Consider the following 15,294-nt stretch of genomic DNA (forward strand, 5'->3'; position numbering starts at 1 on the left):
CAGTGAAATAAAATCAATAAAAACTTAAGTAAAGACGTTAAGGAGTTTCGTGTTTGACTGGTGAGGTTTTTCAAATTTGGCGCACCCCCTAACTACTGCGCATCAGCAGCTGTACGGCGTAGCAGAGTGCTAACATGGCGTTTGGTGCTGCCACTTTTGCTTGTGCTGTTAGGCGCAAAAAATGCTATTATTATTAATTCACTTTGAACATATATAAGTTATTGCCTATTAAGTGTGGATTGCTTATATATTTTTATATGATCATTTGCTTATGTTCATTTTATAAATTTGTTTGCTTAAGCATAAACCTGTATTTTGAGTGTAGTGTAACATGTCTGCTAAGTTAGCAGGGCTTACACTGACAGCACTGTTCCGCCATATTGAAAAACCCGTTAGGATTTTATTGGCGTGGCTTTATTTTTAAGTTTATAATAGTTTAATATAATGGACTGGTCGCTCATAATATCAATACTGCTCAACTGCCTCTACGCCGGCGCCTCTGCGCTCGACGAGGATTGCCCCACACTGGACGACGGGGATAACTTGTCGCAAACACAGCTGCTGGACCGCTTAACCCATGGCTGCCGGTACGATCGCCTGGAACGACCCATAACTTATTCAGAAACTGGCCAGAGGCTGCCGGTGGACGTCTATATGCGAGCCTACATCTACTTCATGCAGAACCTGGAGGCACACGATCTGCAGTTTAAGATCTATGCGCTCCTTCAAATGCGCTACCTCGATCCGCGTCTCAACTTTCGCAACGTGAGTCCCAAGCGAAGGCAACCGATTTTGGGCGAGGAGCACCTGAGGAACTCCCTTTGGATGCCACACATATTCCTGGCCAATGAGCGCGACTCCAGTATTTTGGGTGAGTATGGGTGAGTGTATGAAATACTGTATGAATTACTTGTTTCCAACTAATTTGCAGGTCTCACGGAGAAGGACATCCTCACCTCGATTTCGCCCGATGGCACCGTGATTGTTTCGAATCGCATCAAGGCGACACTCTATTGCTGGCTCAACCTCAAGAAGTTCCCATTCGACGAGCAGCACTGCTCGACGGTTCTGGAGAGTTGGATGTACAATACATCGGAACTGGTGCTCCACTGGGAGCAGAAGCGTCCGATAACCTACGATGGTGCACTGCATCTCACCGAGTTTGTGCTGCAGCGTTCCTGGTCGAATGAGACGGTGATCAATGCCGATTTGAGTGACCTGCGGCACGGAGCCTTTGCCGGCAACTACAGCTCCCTCAGCTTCACCGTTCACCTGACGCGAGTGGTCGGCTTCTACCTGATGGACTACTTTCTGCCCTCTATGTTGATTGTGGCCATATCCTGGGTATCGTTCTGGCTGCAGGCGGATCAGGCGCCGCCACGAATTACACTGGGCACCAGCACCTTGCTGACATTCATAACATTGGCCTCGGCACAGGGAAAGACCCTGCCAAAGGTTAGCTACATCAAGGTGTCGGAGGTGTGGTTCCTGGGCTGCACCATCTTCATATTTGGCAGCATGGTGGAGTTCGCCTTTGTCAACACGATTTGGCGTCGAAAGAAGAGTGTGCCCGTCAAGAAACTGAACAGCAAACACATCCTGAAGTCAACTCTATCGCCGAATCTTCTCAGACGCCGCAGTCACGCCAGATCCAGATCGTTTTCGGGCACGGCTCTGCAAAAGGCAGCGGACACCGGCTCCCTGGGCGGTGGTGGTTTCAATAATTACCTAACCGTCAATCTGCCCATCACCACGATTAAGGAGGGCCAAGTTATGGATCAGCAGAGGACCAGCCGAGGTGTCCAGAAGATGGATGTTAACTTTGTAGAGAGTGCCTTTGGATCCGTGGGTGCAGCTCACTCCTCTGGAGCCATAAGTACTGCCAGCAGCAGCCAAACTTTGACCAATAATAACCGAACTGACAGCGCGGGACACCAGGAGGAGATCGATCTAAGTGGCTGGACCACGCTAACGCCCCAGGAAATCGCCATGTGGATTGATAGCCGAGCCAGATTCGTTTTTCCGCTGTCATTTCTCGTCTTTAACCTGTTTTTCTGGACATTTGTCTACTGTATTTAAAAAGGTCCACTTAATTTTATTATAAGATTACAAAGTAGATTTAATATTGTGAACGGTATTCAATTTAAAGTGTTTATTATTTGTACCCATCGTGTAGCACATAGTATGGCTAATTATTGTATTTATGTTTGTTTGCCACTTAGTTCTGAAAAATGATTTTATATTTATTCTGTTGTAAAATAAAGCTCATGATTTCATGACTGCCGAAATGTTATATTTTTATGCGTGAGATAAAACTTTCGCAGTGACAGAAATATAAAAAATGTTTTCAAAAACGATTCCATTACCGGTCTCGTTTTCGATTACCGGAATCGATATACATATCGATAGGCCAGCTGAGGAGCACCCGCCAAGCCAACCTGTGCGTTAGAGCAGCACGACTATACTGCTGCGAATTCCTATCGTATTCGTTTTTTCCCCCACACATACACACGGCACACGCATACAGCGCAACAATAACATCGGGCCCCAAAAAAAGGGAAAAAAAGACGACGGACAAAAACTTCGTCGTGAATTGTAAAATACAAAAAAAAACGCATTCGAACGCGCTGGTTTGTTTTTTTTTTCACGTGTAACTACGCCAAAAAAAGGGCAAAGGAATTAAGCGGAAAAAAGAAGCAGAACTTCGCAGCAGCAACAACAACAGCGCCGCATATTTGCTTGTGTGCAAGTGCAAGGCAAACATAAACAACGCGCGTGTGTGTGTGTACCACGAAAATATCGTATTAATCAAATTTATATATCATTTACTTAGTTTTTGTTTTTGCCATCATAATATGCCATACAGCGATCACCGAAATCCAAAGGCAATCCAAACTCTAAGAAGTTAGTTTCAAATACAATCACACACCGTTTGGATCGTGTTCACAAACTCATAGTAAAAAGGAAAAGAAAAAGAAAAAAAAATAGAAAAAAATTGGACAAAATAATATCAACGAAAAAGAAAAACGGCACTGAATGTTAACCGGTAAAGATAGCGGTAAATTGCGAGGGAGAAGGACAACGACAACAACGACCACAGAGGGGGCAAAAAACAGCAACAAAGTGCATCATCCTTCTCCTGCTCCCCATCCTCTTCCTTATTTACTGTTATAATGGACACCATCTGTAGATTGTGCTTCCAAACGGCAACGGTATGTTAACAAAAAAAAAAGATATACACACATGTGATTTAGGTATATACATTTTGTTATTTCTATTGATTTTTCGTTGTTTTTCTTTTTTGGGGGAGTTTAAACAATTGAATTCGCGCTACTGTTATTGTGCGGGCGGGTTTTTGCCGCAGGGGCGGCGGGGGGTTTGAAAAGCGCGCGCATTGCCCCCCTTTCCCGCACACACACACACAGGAATAAGAAATACACACACACATGCGACCCCAAACTATTGCTGAACAATTTTTATTTTTAGCCAACTCAGCCCGAAAAGTTGTTCAAGCCGACAACTTGAAAAAATATTATTTTTACATTTTGCTTACGCTCGCCACTCGCTTTTCACTTTGACTCCTTTTCAACCTATTCCCCCAAAAGCCCCTGCCCCCTCTTCCCCCCTCCCGCTGCCCATGAACCGCACAAAAAGAAATACATAATAAAACAAAATGACAGAAATTGCGCCAAGGCAGCCAAATCCGCAGTGGCTGCGCGTTGATTTTGCGAGGGGGGATTACTATTGAGCATCTAAGCTGTGATCTTGTGTACAAGTTAAAATTGAGTGGTTAATAGAATTAAAAAATCAGATCAGACTTTGCTTGGTTTTCAGTTTTTTATTTACACAATTACTAGTATAACGTTACGGAGTGACCAAAAACGAACCCCTTTTCTTTGTGGGCGACGCCTCTGACACCGTTGCTGGCAGAGCGGCGGCAAAGCAAAACAAAAAGCGAAAGAATAACAAAACGTTGTACCGAAGAAAAAAAATAACATGAAATGAAAACAGCAACAACAAGAAGAAGCTGCTGGTGCTTTTGTTATTGTAGTTTCTTTTCTTTCTTTTTGATTCTCCATGTGTGCGTGTGTGTGTGTGTTTATCTTCTTGGCTGTTATTTCTAGTTGGCGGAAAAGAGAAAGGGCTAGTTGGGAAGGGAGGGGAAGTATGGAATAAGATTGAGCTGCCACAATAAATAAAGAACATTATTACGTTTTTTCCAATTGGAAGCTTTCTCTAATCCCCGTGTCCTGTTCTCCCGCCCCACAGTTGTTCCAGGTGCCCGGCTATAGCATACCCACGTGCGTCCGCTGCTCGGAGCAGTTGACAAATAATTCCAACTTCCATCAGTCGGCGGCGGCAGCTGCAGCCGTCGCTGCCTCTGCCTCGGCCGCAGTCGCCGCCTCCGCAGCAGCGGCGGCTACCTCCTCGTCGACGGCCTCCTCCAGCGACAGCGACGCCATCGCGCAGCAGCAGCAGCAGCAGCACCAGAACCCGCAGCAGCAGCAGCAGCAGCATCAGAATTCGCAACAGCAACAACAGCAGCAGCAGCAAATGCAATCATCCAGTTCTTCCGAGAACCTACAGTCGCAGGACGACTCCGAAGACGTAAGTCCTTTTCCGGGATTGGGATGCCAAAGTAGGGACAGTGTTGCAAAGGGCATAGTGCGTGAGTTAAATTAGATGTGCAGTGTTGCGAGAGACATGGCAAGGCAGTAACAGTGAATACAGTTCTGCAAAGGGCTTAATGAGGAGACAAAGTTGAGAAAGTAACCCAAGGTTGTAGCTACACATTTGCAAATCGAATATGAACGTCTTGAAACCTATGGTTATAATAGCCCACGCAGAGTGTTTTATATTGTAGGAATCAAATCAATGCAATTACCCATTAAAATATGAATGATTCAAATAATGACAAATTTAAACCTAATTACTGCGTTTTTGAAGACCCCGTTCAGTCGTGTTTAGAAAAGGACTTTACTCCCACGGGAGTTCGACTCCTGCTCCTCTTGCTGCACTTGTTTATTATTGTTGTGCTATTTTCTCTTCATTTTCTTACATTTCACTACTCCCCCACTCACAAAAGGCGTACATATACATATACATAAATACATACGGACACAGTGCACATTCATAGCTGCTGCTTTTCTTCTTCGCTTCTTATTTCGCCGTTTCTTTGCATGTTCTTGTTGCCTTTCTTTTTCCATCATGCAACAGAGAACTGCAAAAAAAAAAAGTATAAATAAATGTAAGATTGCGTTACGATGGCTGGGCAATACTCTATTTCAAAAATGCTTAGATACTACTTAGATATTACTGCCGTTGCTACTGTTTGTATTAACTTCAATAGATTTAGTTAGGTACAGTTTAATACCAACGCACAGTTGACGAAGGTAGTGTTGGAAAGTTCTTTTAAAACATTAAAAACAGATATGCACTGCAAACCGCTTAAAAGGTGATGACTGTGAGAGCATTTTCTATTCCACTTGCTACATTTCGCACTGCTCATTTTCTTGTTTTCCTTTATATTTATATATATATGTATATATACACATATATTTTGTGCTTCTTTTTCCATTAATATCTGCTCTGTCGACGTCGACGTCGGCGTAGAAGTCGACGCAGCTCGGCGTTTTTGTGCGCTGTGTAAAGCGGAAAAAATTCATTTTCAGTTGGCGCTTTTGGTGTGTGGGTGTGCGTGGCACGCAGAAAAATAAATATAATAATAATAATAAAAATACAAATTGTGAAAATTATTATATGTGACTCAAGTGATTCCGCAATAAACAAACTGAATTCGCACGGGAATTTACAATCCGTTCTTTTGGCCGCCAGCTTGTTGAGCGTGAGTGGGAGTGGGAGGGCGATAGTGGCACAGCGATGTCCACTTGGCTACTTAATCGCCAGATCTATATGTATATGTGTACAGTTTAGAAGAATAGTTCTAAAAAAGACTTTTTTTTCTTTTTTTTTATGAGTTTTTAAAGTATTATGGCATATCTACCATATATGTAAGCCTGCACATATAAAACCTTTTGATATACCTGCTGTGTACCAAATTTGTTACTCTCTGATGAATGGGGAACCAAAGCAAGATGCACTTTCAACTGATGCTCTATTTGCTACTTCAAGGTGGATCTGATATTCAACGAGGAGGGCTCCTGCCCGCTATGCAACAAAACTTTCTCGCGCAAATCCTCGCTCATGACGCACATACGAAATCACTCCGCGGAGCGTAAGTTTGTGTGCACCTACTGCCACAAAGGTGAGTTCACATGCTCCTCGCACATATCATCTGGTACTTGACTTCTCTTCTACTTGCAGGCTTCACGCAGGCGGCCAACTTGCGGAACCACGAACGCATCCACACGAACGATCGGCCATACCACTGCGTGGACTGTGGCAAGACCTTCACTCAGATCACCAATCTGAACAATCACCGCCGGCTGCACACCGGAGAACGGCCCTTCGTCTGCAATGAACCGGAGTGCGGTCGCAGTTTCGCCCAGGTCAGTTCCAGACAACCTATTGCGTCATGATCCCGGCGTCTAGTGCGTCTAGAAGAGTCTGTGTTCGCAGATTGCAAAAGATCTATGGTTTATAATTTGAAATGTTCTCGCATTATAGGTGACGAACCTGAACAACCACATGAAGTCGCACCACAAGGTGCAGCAGTACTGCTGCAACGTGTGCAACAAGAAGTTCACGCAGGTGACCTCGCTGAACCAGCACCTGCAGGCGCACGCCGGGGTCACCGGATACTACTGTCCGCGCTGTCCGGAGAAGAACTTCAAGCTGCAGTCGCAGCTGCACACGCACATGAAGACCCACGGCCTGGCCTTTCCGTACGAGTGCGACAAGTGCGACGAGAAGTTCCTGCAGCAGGCCCATCTCGACCAGCACCTCAAGATGCACGACGAGTTCAAGTTCAAGTGCGACATCTGCCCGAGCAGCTTCAACCAGGAGTCGCTGCTGAAGAAGCATGTGCAGCGCCATGTCGAGGGTCGCTACCTCTCCTGTCCGGTGGCCAATTGTGCCGAGTCTTTTGCGGTGCGCCAGCACCTCTCCAAGCACCTGCTCACCAACCACGCCCACCACGAGCTGCCGCCTCCGAAGCGATCCAAGAAGGCGGGCACGCTGCAGACGTCGCAACAGCCGCTGGCGATGATCGGCCAGCCGTTGTCCCTGCAGCACACGACAGGGCAACGTAAGTGCTCACTTTCCACTAGTCCACCACTATTCACAAAGCTAATTGGCCTTTCGTTGCATATCCAGGTGGACGTCCGCCGAAGAACAAGAACAAGACGACAACGCTGGCCGCCACGGCCATCAAGATTGAGATCAACGAATCGCTACACAGCCAGCATATCAGCAATGTCAGTGGCCTGTCCATCCAGCAGCAGATCAACCAGCACATGCAGCAGCAGGCGGCACAGCAGCAGGCGCAGCAGCAGGCACAACAACAGCAGCAGCAGCAGGCGGCGCAACAGCAACAGGCGCAGCAGCAGCAACTGCTGCACTTGCCAATGGGCCAGGCGGTCAAGGCGCGTTTCATACCCACTAAGTAGGCTAGTTAAGGATGGAAAGAAGGTCTCTCTTAGCTTAAGCCCCACACGATCAGCTGCTAAAGTCCCTTATTAGCATAGCCATAGCCAAAGTAGCATCACATTCAGCACATACACACGCAAAATATGATAGATATGGCGCGGATGTTTTGGAGTCTGCAGATCTAAATAGTTTTGGGTTTCTTAAGTTGGTGAGACATGCACTCGTTATACCCGTTACCCGTGGGGCAAAAGTGTGTACAAGATTGGTGAAAAGGTATGGAACAGGCAGAAGGAAGCGTTTTCAAGCCTATATTGTGGATCAGGATCACGAGCCATGTCCGTCTGTCTGTCCGTCCGTAGGAACGCCACTAGCTGCGTAATGGGCATACCGACTATAGCGGTCTCCCATTGTTCATTGTTTCCTGCTTATCAAACATTTTTGACTCCACTATTGATATCATCAACTCTTTGGGTATCAGAAAGTGGATAACCAATATAACCCACTTATTTTGAAATCGGCGAACGGACTTCCAGAACATCCGGATTTTAGAGTCGGCGGCAAGCTGCTGGTTCAGTTTGGTGTCTGTCTCCCACTTTCGGTTTTGAATTTACCAGCCAAAGCAATAGAAGAACCAAATGTCCCTGGATAAATTTACAAGATTTACAAATAGCACCAATGCATGACATCGAAAAAGAAAAAGCAGCACCAGATGGACAGACAAAAACACTGACTTATAATTATGCACATAACACCCACATCTATATATACATTATATTATATAAACATGAGATCGGGTTGAGAAATCTGTAACTTAAATCGAATTAAAATTTTATTGTAATGCAAATGCACAGCGAAAAGGAAAATATAATGTTGAAAAATCAGAAAGCAAATACAAATTACCTACAATTGATAGTAATTATGCATAGAGAAAAGTAACAAAAACAAGAAGTGAAAAACAATTCGATTAAATTCGGTATGTATTTATGTTAGGCGTTAGCTTAAGTGTTTTTATTTTTTTTTTAATAAACCATTACAAAAAATCAACATAAAGTAAAGAAACAAGTTAAGGCTAAAGCGAACGTTTTCTTCTAAATGGGCGAAGTTATGTATTTGGGTTCCTGTATTTAGAACTTTAGAAATCCAAAGCGATTAGAAGCCCAATCGGCTTGTAATTGTCTCAAGCGATCAGTTTTATACAATACATATATAGTTTATTTGAAAATACATTCCATTTAAAAAAGATAATAAATTTACATTGAGCTTAGGCTAGACGAGCAGAAGCGATGAGGCCAACGAGAAACAATCAGCAAATCGGGAGCTCAATTCGAGATGAGTATATTTGGCTCGATGGAGTGCAGGACGTTGAATCCCTTGTGGAGGATGCAGGTGCGCTGAACGCCACAGGCCACCAGAAAGTGCGAGAACTGCAATGTAAGGGACGACTTTAGTTAACAAGAAGCTTTATTCGCGCCAGAGGATGCCCCACCTCCACGGAGTGCTGATGGATGTTGCTGACGCAGACCACGATCTTGCCGCGGAGCTGCGCCTCCAATTGGGGAACCTGCAAGGCCTCCAGTCGCTGTTCACCCAACTGGACGGTGGCGAAGGGAATATTGATGCTATGCGGCACATGGACACGTCCAAACTCCACCACGCTGCGCAGATCGACGAGTATCAGCTCTGCAGGCGAGTTGTCCAGCAGGAATTGCACATCTTTGGCGCTGATCCGGGGGCACTGCTCCTGTTGCAAGTGCTTCAGCTCGACATCCGCCACGCCAATGTCCTGGGGAGTAGAACGACCTGTAATTCAAGTCATGGCATGCCTTTTCTCAACACTCACCAACGCCCGTGGCGGCTGAAGGCGCAGCGCGTGCTGGCGATGAGTAATACTCTTCGGAGTGGCCTCGTACATCTTCTGGGACTCCAGCACGCAGCCATCCATCACGATATCGGGCAAGTCGGAGAAGAGCAGGATGCACTCGTTGAAACCGGAGGTGAGCAGCGTGCTCCTCAGCTGGCGCAATATGGCAATGCCAATGAACAGCGGATACGAACTGTCGCCCAACATGAGTTTATCCCACAAATGCAGGATCTTGTGCAGCGGGAATACATCTGCAAGAGAGAGAGAGAGAGAGAGAGAGAGATAGAGAAAGAGAGAGAGTGGATATTAAATAGGAAAATAACAATGGCGCAGGCAGCAACTTACGCGAGAACATGGTGAGAAACCAGGGGATGGCAAACAACTCGGGTATAAAGCTAATGCTGGCCAAATGCTGGGCGAGAAGCGGTTCATGGAAGGCAGTCAGCTGGGAGAACTTGCTCAGGTACTCCTTGATCACCGCCGAATTATCCTTGAGAAAGAACCACTGCAGATACTTTGGAATGAACTTGAACAAGCTGAGGAAGGCCAACTCTGTGGGAAGGCAAAGCGTTACAACATTTACGATTGTGAATGGCAACCTGATAAACCCCAGCCTCACCTTCATTGTTAAAGTTGAGATAGAGAAACGGTGCCGTCAGTGAGTCCAGTCCCTGCCAGTAGACGTATTGCGGATGGGCGGTTACCCAGGCCTTTAACAGCCGCCTCAGCTTGCGGTGGCCATCCGGCGAGGAGAGCAGCTCATCGTACTGATGGCAGCGCGGTATGTCAACCTCGATCTGCCGATCCGTGCTCGTAGACGTAAACTTGTCGATCTTCGCGTAACTGCCATTGGGCACGACCTCCAGGAGGGCAGCCCAAATGGGACCCCTGAGTAGCGGCGGCACATCCACGGCTGCCTCGCGCTGCAGCTGCTCCGCCGTATGCGGATAGCCCTGGATAAGGCGCGTAAACAGCCGCACGCGCTGAAACTGGTACTCGATATCCTTTTCGCGGATCACCAGCGGCAGTTCCTGCAGTTCGCGGGCAAAGTGGGCGGGAAAACGCGGCGAGTGGAGCAATGGAAAGTAGACTGCGGCTGGCAGGCCACTCAGACGCTGGAGCAGCGCCTTCAGGCGCAGCGGCACCACTCGATCGTCCATCAGCTGCGCCTGACTTCGTCCGGGACAAACGCTGGCACCGCTCAGGCGCACGATTTGCGGCAGACCCAAAATGGGCGCCTCACTCCGGATGAGGCCCTCCTTCTTCAGCTCCGCCTGCACATCTCCGCCGGCCAGTTGCCACAGGTGGTAGATTTGCGACAATGGACATCGCAAGAGCAGTGGTAAATGCTCGGTTTCTGGGCTCAAAGGCTGCATCTTCTGCTTCTTCAAGTCCAAGATGACTTCCTCGAAAATGGGATGATCCAAGAGCTCCCATGGCAGTGGCCTCCTTTTCGGCAGGACACTCAAACAGCTCTCCAGCAGCTGTCGCAGGCGCTGGTCCATTTGCACATACCGCTCGTGGCACTGGTGCTCCCGCGCAATCTTCTCCAGCACCCCGTTGCTCCTGCCAAAAGCCAGGATTTTTCTAACCACATTCGAGAGCTTTAGCTTGGGCCACAGCTCGATCTGCAGTATCAGCTCCACCATCACCAGGGCCAGCGACCAGACGTCGCTCTTCACATTGCCATTCAGGCCGAGCAGTCGTTCGGGTGCCATGTAGCGAATGTTGCCAATTGGAAAGGGTACATAGGCTCCGCCCTTGGTCATGTGATGCAGTCCGTAGTTGAAGAGCTTCACCCGCTGGCCGTCGCTGGAGAGTAGAATGTGCTTGGGCTCCACGTTGTGCGCGACCAGATGGTGTCGACACAGGACATTGATGCCGCACGCCACCTGGTAGAAGATCCTCAGGATCTGGGCAATGGCCAGTGGCGGATGGCGCATCGCGTAGTCCTCCAGAGACAAGCCCAGGTACTCCGAAACCACAATGGTGCGCTCTGGAAGGAAAAGGTTTCGGCTTTTATTTATCAGTTAGAAGTGAGTCGTCGCAGTTGAATTAGTGGGTGTAATCGTAGATGATTCTGTGATCTTAGCATGTAGGAGGTTAGTGGCAGTTTTGTAGAGTTTTAGTAGTTTTTTTTTTAGAAAGTAGGTTGCTTGCAAGGCGAGCACGAGTTGTGATAGTGGGTGTTTTCGGATTCTGGCCGGATTAGACCGGATGTGTGGCTTTCTGGGAACTGGCAACTCACCGTGCTTGCCGCGGATCACATCCAGGTATTGGCACAGGTGCTCGTCCTGAAGTTCCTTGAGTTTCTGGGCCCGCCCCAGGATCGCAATCGAGTTGGGCGTGAGTGGCAGTCCGTTGCTGCCGCAGACGTCCCCGGGATGCAGTTTCGCGAAAAAGGTGACCGCGCACAGGCGGCACTCCCTTTCGCGCTCCCGCGTGGCCATGATCCCGATGCGATTTGCAAATCACAGCAATTTCGCCGGATTTCACGCCAGCATCAGCAACAATTTAATTTCGGTTTTTTTTTATGGCGAGCGAAATGCAAAAACAGCTGTTCAGGTTGCCAGACTTCTGCGAGTGCAACGCCCCCAATTTGTTGGTTGATGCAGGCTCAAGTTTTTAAGCGTTACAGACCCTCAGCTAAAGTGGTATCTATACGCCATCTATAACTCTAATGTTTATAGATGTTTTCCACAAAAAGATCAACAGTTGATATCGCTTATCCGCCAGGCGTTGCCAGAATTTTTAACAGCTGTTGTGAGCTGCAGATGAATTCCTTTTTGGAATTTTTTCAAGGTGTTAACGTGAAAGTGGTTATTAAGTACAAAAGCCAATGCTTGAATGTATATATTTTGTATACCATTTATGGGTTTATAGCTAAAAACAGTTAATAATGGTTTAAAAACGCCACATCTGGCAGCTCTGGGCGAACCGTGGAAGGTTCCTTCGGTCGTTTTGCAACACCAATCCTTTGTTATCGCCTATCGTTTGTTTGGTTGCCGCCTTGTTGTTGCTTCCGTGTGTTGTTGCTTTTGTTGATTTTGTTTTTATTGCGCACTCGAAATTGTTTTGTTATTTGCTGGCGATACGATGCGAAAAACGCTCTTCACATGCTGCAAAATTCAGTTTAGTCCAAGTTAGTCGCTCGTCGCGTGTAAATGGAAATGCAAGTGTGTGTGTGTGTGTAACTGTTGAATGCAATTTGGCAATTGCATTGCAACTTTGTGAGTGAGAAGCGCAATACGAACGAGAACCAAGCCAATTAACAGCCACCGAGAAATGTCGCTTTTTGTGGAATATACGGAGCCGAAGTGGCGCCATCTGGATATGCGCGCGCTATCCGTTGACGAATTTTACTTGTACCTGCGCTCGGAGTTCAGCAGCCAGACCTACCTGTACTCGCTGTCCGATGAATGCTACACGGTAATAAGCTTACAGTGTACATAATCACATCGCGCAATCGGTTTCCCTTTCAATTGGCCCACTGATTCGATTTTAATTGTATTCTTTGCCGTTTTTAATTCGCAGTGTCCGTACACCAAAGTGAAAGCTCTGCCCGCTGCCGACGTCGCGGCCGGCGTTGCTGAACCGTTACGTTTGAGTTCGGCGTTTTCGCTGAATTTCAAAATATTCGAACACGATCAGGGTCACTATGCCTACGACAATGTGTGAGTATCACTGTACAGTGGGCACTCGCGTAGCATGGCGCAGCACAGCATTAGATGTTAGGGGTCACAAGGTACAGTGGTCACTCACTGAGGTCGAACGCCAGCTCTATCACAGGCCAATCAGGTTATCAGCACAGTAAAGATTCTTGTATGTAGATTCCTGAAGGGAATAGTTTATTGTTATTAAGTTGGCTGCAGGCGATAGCCACTGTGCGTCTTGTGATTTGCATACATATGTATGTGTTAGTTAGGCGCAACTGCCTATCAATGCACTTGCACCTGTTCTTTTCAAGTTTAGTGACCAGTGTGACTTGAATCGTTTTCCCCGCAGCTCGTCGCTCTGTTGGCTGCGTCGCAGCGATCTGCAGGAATTCGGCGTCTACAACCTGACCCTCCAAGCGAATGGCACCTGTGCCTTTGCCGTGGACAAGCCGGGCGTACCAATTAATTACGGTGAGTGCTGCGTTAATCCGCAAGTGCCACTCCAGATACATATCACATACATATTACTTATCGCTAATACTATTAATCCCCGCAGCTTTCATTGCCGTTTTCGTGCTGGTTGCCGCCCTGTTAATCACCCTTAAGCTAGTGAGCTGTGCCTGGCGTTGCTATCGCTATGATGAGGCCACCGCCGCCGCCGACAGCATCGGAGAAGCCGCCACCAAGGCCACGCAGAGGAAGCGCCTCCGGAGCCTGGACACCTTCCGCGGGTAACTGGGGCTAGGGAATGGGAAATTACTCATCTCCAAGTCAATATATATCAATTCCCTGTACTCTACTCCTTAACTGACGCGCTTTCCCCCCAACCCCACAGCCTTTCGATTGTTCTGATGATCTTCGTGAACAGTGGTGGCGGCGGTTACGCCTGGATCGAGCATGCGGCCTGGAACGGACTGCACTTGGCCGACGTGGTCTTCCCCTCGTTCCTCTGGATCATGGGCGTGTGCATACCGCTCTCCGTCAAATCGCAACTTTCACGTGGTAGCAGCAAGGCGAGGATTTGTCTGCGCATATTGTGGCGATCGATAAAGCTGTTTGTCATTGGCCTGTGCCTCAACTCGATGAGTGGGCCGAATCTGGAGCAACTGCGCTTCATGGGAGTGCTGCAGCGATTTGGAGTGGCTTACCTGGTAGTTGGGGTTCTGCATACGTTGTGCTGTCGCAGGGAGCCGATAAGTCCGCAAAGATCCTGGCAGCGTGCCGTCCATGATGTGTGCCTGTTCAGCGGGGAGTTGGCAGTGCTGCTGGCCCTGGTGGCCACCTATTTGGGCCTGACCTTCGGCCTACGCGTGCCTGGTTGTCCCCGCGGCTATCTGGGACCGGGCGGCAAACACGATTACAATGCCCATCCGCACTGCATTGGTGGTGCGGCGGGCTACGCGGACCTTCAGGTGCTGGGCAATGCGCACATCTACCAGCATCCCACGGCCAAGTATGTTTACGACTCCACAGCATTCGATCCAGAGGGTGTATTCGGTGAGTTGCTTGCTGCAGGGTTTGAAAGCGACCAGATTAATCAAATATTAAACCAACTGCAGGCTGCATCCTAAGCGTTGTGCAGGCACTACTCGGCGCCTTTGCGGGCGTAACCCTGCTGGTGCATCCCAACTGGCAGTCGAGGATGCGTCGCTGGATGCTCCTCGCCATTCTGCTGGGCCTCATTGGCGGTGCTCTGTGCGGATTCTCGCGTGAGGGTGGCGCCATTCCCGTGAACAAGAACCTCTGGTCGCTGTCCTTCGTCTGTGTCACCGTCAGCTTGGCCCTGGTGATCCTCTCGCTGCTGTACTACATCATCGACGTGCGGGAGACGTGGAGCTGGTCGGGCTATCCCTTCACCGAATGCGGCATGAACGCCATCGTGATGTATGTGGGGCACTCCGTGCTGCACAAAATGCTGCCCTGGCACTGGCGGATCGGCGAGATGAACACGCACTTCATGCTGCTGCTGGAGGCCACGTGGAACACCTTGGTCTGGGTGGGCATCGCACTGTACCTGGATGCGCAGGAGTTCTACTACAGCGTGTAGGGCGACAAGAGTAACCATATGCACAATTCAATTGCCAAATAAATTAGATACTATGCTACCGAAGCACAAAGACCATGAGAAATGTTTAGTATTTGTGCCACAACTCCGAATTTTGTTCGCTGCACGAACGCAAATCAATATCAATAAAAGTAAGATTACAAATCTGACGAAGAAATGACACT

General features: G+C 48.0%; 4 protein-coding genes across 6 annotated transcripts; 3 read left to right on the forward strand and 1 right to left on the reverse strand.

Moving 5' to 3' along the window:
* The first annotated feature begins 323 nt into the window (after positions 1-323).
* LOC6551067 (glycine receptor subunit alphaZ1) lies at positions 324-2,284 on the forward strand. Its single transcript, XM_001976891.3, has 2 exons — positions 324-871; positions 932-2,284. The coding sequence occupies exons 1-2, from the start codon at positions 445-447 to the stop codon at positions 2,077-2,079; spliced, it is 1,575 nt and encodes a 524-aa protein (XP_001976927.1). The 5' UTR covers positions 324-444; the 3' UTR covers positions 2,080-2,284.
* Positions 2,285-2,453: 169 nt separating this feature from the next.
* LOC6551068 (gastrula zinc finger protein XlCGF8.2DB) lies at positions 2,454-8,071 on the forward strand. Of its 3 annotated transcripts, none has more exons than XM_026982379.1 (7): positions 2,454-2,595; positions 2,867-3,212; positions 4,270-4,608; positions 6,133-6,265; positions 6,325-6,509; positions 6,628-7,207; positions 7,276-8,071. In XM_026982379.1, the coding sequence occupies exons 2-7, from the start codon at positions 3,174-3,176 to the stop codon at positions 7,566-7,568; spliced, it is 1,569 nt and encodes a 522-aa protein (XP_026838180.1). In that variant the 5' UTR covers positions 2,454-2,595; positions 2,867-3,173; the 3' UTR covers positions 7,569-8,071. The 3 variants fall into 3 exon arrangements, with proteins under 3 accessions (XP_026838180.1, XP_026838179.1, XP_015010986.1); XM_026982378.1 differs by having other exon boundaries at positions 2,455-2,630; positions 2,834-3,212; XM_015155500.2 differs by lacking the exons at positions 2,454-2,595; positions 2,867-3,212; positions 4,270-4,608 and adding an exon at positions 5,604-5,845.
* Positions 8,072-8,629: 558 nt separating this feature from the next.
* LOC6551197 (TBC domain-containing protein kinase-like protein) lies at positions 8,630-12,360 on the reverse strand. Its single transcript, XM_001976893.3, has 6 exons — positions 11,658-12,360; positions 10,029-11,405; positions 9,755-9,961; positions 9,389-9,660; positions 9,035-9,331; positions 8,630-8,972 (listed from the first exon to the last, which is right to left on the reverse strand). Exons 1-6 carry the CDS (start codon positions 11,857-11,859, stop codon positions 8,868-8,870), a joined length of 2,460 nt encoding a protein of 819 aa, XP_001976929.1. The 5' UTR covers positions 11,860-12,360; the 3' UTR covers positions 8,630-8,867.
* LOC6551198 (heparan-alpha-glucosaminide N-acetyltransferase) lies at positions 12,315-15,292 on the forward strand. The gene is made up of 6 exons (XM_001976894.3): positions 12,315-12,838; positions 12,944-13,083; positions 13,415-13,536; positions 13,622-13,796; positions 13,901-14,562; positions 14,625-15,292. The coding sequence occupies exons 1-6, from the start codon at positions 12,695-12,697 to the stop codon at positions 15,110-15,112; spliced, it is 1,731 nt and encodes a 576-aa protein (XP_001976930.1). The 5' UTR covers positions 12,315-12,694; the 3' UTR covers positions 15,113-15,292.
* The last annotated feature ends 2 nt before the right edge of the window (positions 15,293-15,294 follow it).

This window comes from Drosophila erecta, unplaced genomic scaffold (genome assembly GCF_003286155.1).
Source record: "Drosophila erecta strain 14021-0224.00,06,07 unplaced genomic scaffold, DereRS2 tig00000126-arrow-pilon, whole genome shotgun sequence".
NCBI classification, from domain to species: Eukaryota; Metazoa; Arthropoda; class Insecta; order Diptera; family Drosophilidae; genus Drosophila; species Drosophila erecta.